This window comes from the organism of the source record quoted next, unplaced genomic scaffold, assembly GCF_019419815.1.
Source record: "Pyrus x bretschneideri cultivar Hongxiangsu unplaced genomic scaffold, Pyrus_bretschneideri_v1 Contig33, whole genome shotgun sequence".
Classification (NCBI taxonomy): domain Eukaryota; kingdom Viridiplantae; phylum Streptophyta; class Magnoliopsida; order Rosales; family Rosaceae; genus Pyrus; species Pyrus x bretschneideri.
Window position 1 is genome coordinate 3,415,419 of NW_025999646.1, and position 4,690 is coordinate 3,420,108.

A 4,690-nucleotide genomic window follows, 5' to 3' on the forward strand; every position below is an offset into this window, starting at 1 on the left:
TTCTTTTGATAGCACTACATTTTGATTTGTAAACGAGCTATATACTTTTTTTTTATCTTGGGTCAGAGTGTAAAGTTTAATGATTGAATTTGTAAGACTGTTAGCAATTTTTTCAAAAACTTGCTATTCCTGCAAGATGCTCAAATATTATGTCCTCTACTTTTCTGCTTTGCTATTTCTTGTATTTTTTCTCTCATAGGAGGCCAAGACACACACACACATACTCAATCCTTGTACTACAAGGAATATTAAAGACATAAAAAGGAGAGTTATACCCAAACTAGGAAACACAATTACATTCCTATTGTATTATTGTTGACTCACGCCAACATTTATTTCATCGCAGGACAGCCAAAGAAGGCGAAACACACTATCTCCCAAAACTAACAAGGAGAGCAAGAACCAAGCCCCTCCTGAATCCAAACTATAATTTGAGCATGGCGATTAAACAAACTTTGCATATGGTCTCTGGCGGCCCTTTGCCTTCTCAAGATTGATCAATCAATGCTTGGCTGCGCTGGTTACTCAAGTCTTGCGCAAGAAAACTATCAGAAAGCAGCGACTTCATATTCTCCTCAAGGCTTGGAAGGCTATGTTGAGAATTATAATCATACATCAATGGGACCATTCTAGCAACATTAAGAGCAAGTTTTGTGAAAGATGCTGAAAATGGATTTGATGCAGAGAAACATTCTTGGTTGAGGAACTTCCATTCTTCTGAAATCCTATGGACAACGAATGCTCGTGCATCTTTGTCTGAACAACCTTGATTTTCTTTCACGTAACACTCTATGTATGAACCATCATTTCCATCTTGGTCCTCATCCTGCAATTAATCCAGAAAATATCCTTACAAAACTATATCTTTTATAAACAAGTGCTAAATGTAACTCAAACTAAGTAACCATATCAAAATACAAGTACGAACCTTGGCACTTCCGAAGTCATCCCATAGCCGAAGAATTGTTGCGGTTGAAGATATAATGCTAGATATGTTGATGTTGTCCAGAATACGTACAGTTTCCTTGCTTATACCTTGACCCAGTAAGAAGAATGCATGTGTTAGAACCACAGGCACCCCTGAACTGATGAACCCGTTGTTCAAGTACTCTTCACTGTTTGGCAAGTGCCCGCAACTAAACCATCGCGCTTCTAGTAGGAACGCTTTGCATAATGTTGCCCACTGCATGCATGCAGTACTATAATATTAGCAATAATTCTAAATCTGAACTGCAATGGTTAAGTCGTTGAATCGAAGTTAACTTATATACCGATTTTTTAAGGGACTCTATAGGGTTCCATCCATGCCTTTTGTGCACAATGTGGCTGGTTTCATTGGTAATGTCATAAAGAGCCTTAAAACACATCTTCAAGTAATTCGGTAGTTCACCAGTTGCATCAATATCCCATCTGCAAATAATTAATTAATGCGTTAATATCAGCGCAAGTGACTATGAATTTAGACCGCTGATAGTCATGCATGATTCAAATTCACAATTTAGCAACATAATCAGATTTTATTTACACAATAGTGTAACATGTAGGACATAAAAATGTTGGAATCCCACGTCGGTGGTGAAGTCAACAAGGGTGGCTTTAAATATGATTAGCCTACTCTAACTAATATCAGGGCCTTTTGTGGTAAAACCCCACACCTGACGGATTGGGTAGGCGGTAAAGTTAGAGACAGTATCGGTGTCGTTAGACTAGGGTCCTCCGAGCCCGTCGATCTAAAAACATTCTAACATGGTATCAGAGCCCACGATTACAGGCCCATGCAAGCCAAAAGCTTGTCACCAGGAAGTATGGGCTTGAAACAAGCTTGGACTCTTAACATAGAGTCGGCCTTTGAGTTCTTAAGAGGCACTTCCTAAAAAGATTGAAAACAAGTCTGGACTCCATTGGAGCCAACCTTTAAGTTTCAATTACCGATGTGTGAATCTCCACGTGTGAACCACTAAATGAGGTTAGCATGTGAGGGGGAGTGTTGAAATCTCACATCGGTGGGGGAAATCAACAAGAGTGGCTTTAAATATGATTACCATACTCTAACTAATACCGAGACCTTTTGTGGTAAAATCTCACACCTGACAGATTGGGCAGATGGTAAAGTTGTAGACAGTATTGATGTCGTTAGAATGGGGCTGCCTGGGCCCATCAATCTAAAAAAATTTCAACAAAAAACACACAAGTACACGTACCTCTCAACTGCAGCTGTGAAGAGAATGAGTTCATCAAGGGTGCCTTGAACATCAAAAATATCGTCAATTATGTAGACAAGAGAGATCGATTTTGTGAGTTCAACCCTTTCCTCTGATAAGTTTGGATCTGCAAGGCATGCCATCGGCCATGTATACCATTTAATTGGCTGGTCTCTCACGAACTTCAACTCCTTAGTCAAGCCTAGTTCTTTCCACCACCTAATTATTACGATGAAAAATATTTTCATTAATTAAAAAGGAGTACTAACTTATAATCAGTGTCTTTTGATCTGAACTCACTTGGATACTTGTTGAACTTCATTTCGGATTAGAGATTCAACCATGTTGAACTCTAGTTTTGCTAGCTCCCGCAAAACATTGACCCATTTCTCCTTTCCTTCGAAATTATTTAAGAAGTTCTTAGCCATGAATCTTGTCAAGCTCTTGTGATAAGGATGCTCTAATGAGTACGCGACCGCTGAAGCTTGATGATCATCGAGATTGTTTTTCATCCAATCTGTGAGAAGCTGGTGGATTCGCCTTCCAGCTTCATCAAGTGTCTCTTCTCCTGGGAAGCTCAAATGAGATGCTTCATATAATCCCACTAGTCCGCTTATGTCGACTTTGAATTCTTCGTTGTTCTTGAACTTGTTAAATGCATCTGTTAATCACAAGGAAAATTAATTACTTTCTAGTAATGGTGACATTAACTTTCAAAGTAATGTTAGGCAGATCAAAATTTTAAACCAAATTTCACATTGCATCAACAAACAAACAAATAAATGTTCACTTGGTCGTTTTAATAAAATAAAATTGTGCAGTAAAGTTGGGACAAAAAGAGAATTGAGACCAACCTGTGGTTACATGATAACCTTGCTGTCTCAGTAGTCGAAAACGAAGTGAAACCACACCAAGTTCATCACTGCCTTCATCGCCATAAGCTCTCGTACATTGCTTTTTTAAAATTGCTTCAATCTCCTTTTGGAAATGATAGTCAACGCCGAGGCGTTGCATGGCGTCAACCGCAATCAATTGTTCATCTTCTCCGATATTTGCGAGTGCATCCTTCATTTCCTTCAATTTCTTTGCATAGCGAACCTGAAGGTCGCCCTAAAAGGGGAAACATTGAACTTAGCATGACAAGCAGACACCAGACTGAAATTACGTAGTGAAAAAAAAAAAAAAAATGATGAATTGTTAATTTAGTCTTTGAATTATCACATGAGTGAAAATTAGTCCTTATACTATTTTTTAAGAAAAATAAGTCCATGAATTATAAAAATATGTCAATTACATCCTTAATATTAGATACAAAGCTACTATATTCAATTTTCCATCAATTTAAGTCATGTTACTTGTATGTGATACACATTGGACGGTAGATTGATAATTTTTCATAAAGAAATAGTGTATGGAGTTAACCTTGGAGGGTAAATTAGACATTACATTTGCAACCTATATGAAATGTAAAGGGCTTATAGGCGAGAAAATGACAGTATTATATTCTAAAGTGTCAAGTGACTTAAGTTGACGAAAAATTGAATAAAATAGCTTTGAATATAGTATGGATGGAATTAGCCATTTTTAATCAATATATGGACTTATTTTACTGGAAGAAAATAATAATTCAGGGAAATAATTTTCTTTGATGTAATGGTTCAGGAACTAAATCAGCGCTTCACCATAAAAAAAAAAAAGAGAGAGAAGATAGTGTGTGGAGAAATTAAGTAACCAAGTAGGGATAGTTTTGGTACATGTGTAGTGGACCTGTGGAGCAATTTGGGCACTTAACATATGTGTATATAAAATATATATGTTGGGTTATTATTTTTGGAACTTACAATAACTTGTCCCTTGGAGGAAGAAGAGTGAGCTTGAAGAAAGTGTGCCATTTTCTACAAGAAAGAAATTCAGAAATTCCAGTTCTGGATGAGAGAGTATACTTGTTGGGAGTGAGGTGAGGTGATCAGCTCATGGTGATTCCTAGTGAATTTATAGGGCAATATCTCTTGGCATTCAATGCAATGGCGTAAGCATCTGGAACGTGTTTAACAGAGCTTTAGTGGTGGAGTCAATATGCACAATGATTCAGTTGAGTACTTGAGCTCGACTGATGCATATTTTTGTCTTAGCAGTACACAACGTTTTGCACACTTTATCGTTAGAGAAAGAAGATAGTTGAATTCGTCTCAGCATATTTTAGACCGTTGATTTAAGCTGCACGCGTTTTCTGAAAAGCAGAGAAAGCGTCGCCGAACTTTGCGCTTGTTGGCTAAAGATATGTAGTTGCGATGATAGCCTCCACGTGTCTTCAACTTTGTCAGAGATCTTTTGACAAAGTTGAACGCGTTTTCTGAAAAGCCGAGAGAGCGTCGCCGAAATTTACGCAGGTTGGGAATTTTTTTTATAAGGAACTATTATTAGCAATTCAAAATTTCATTCTACACTTCTTACAAGTGAATTTTTCCTTTTAAATATAAAAAGTTTAG

At 37.4% G+C, this 4,690-nt stretch overlaps 1 protein-coding gene across 1 annotated transcript; it reads right to left on the bottom strand.

Annotated features, from left to right (window-relative positions):
- Positions 1–248: 248 nt before the first annotated feature.
- Positions 249–4,187, bottom strand: LOC125480360 ((3S,6E)-nerolidol synthase 1-like). Its single transcript, XM_048591102.1, has 7 exons — positions 4,043–4,187; positions 3,056–3,311; positions 2,502–2,862; positions 2,202–2,420; positions 1,272–1,410; positions 929–1,183; positions 249–826 (listed from the first exon to the last, which is right to left on the bottom strand). Exons 1-7 carry the CDS (start codon positions 4,091–4,093, stop codon positions 488–490), a joined length of 1,620 nt encoding a protein of 539 aa, XP_048447059.1. The 5' UTR covers positions 4,094–4,187; the 3' UTR covers positions 249–487.
- Between the last annotated feature and the right edge of the window lie 503 nt (positions 4,188–4,690).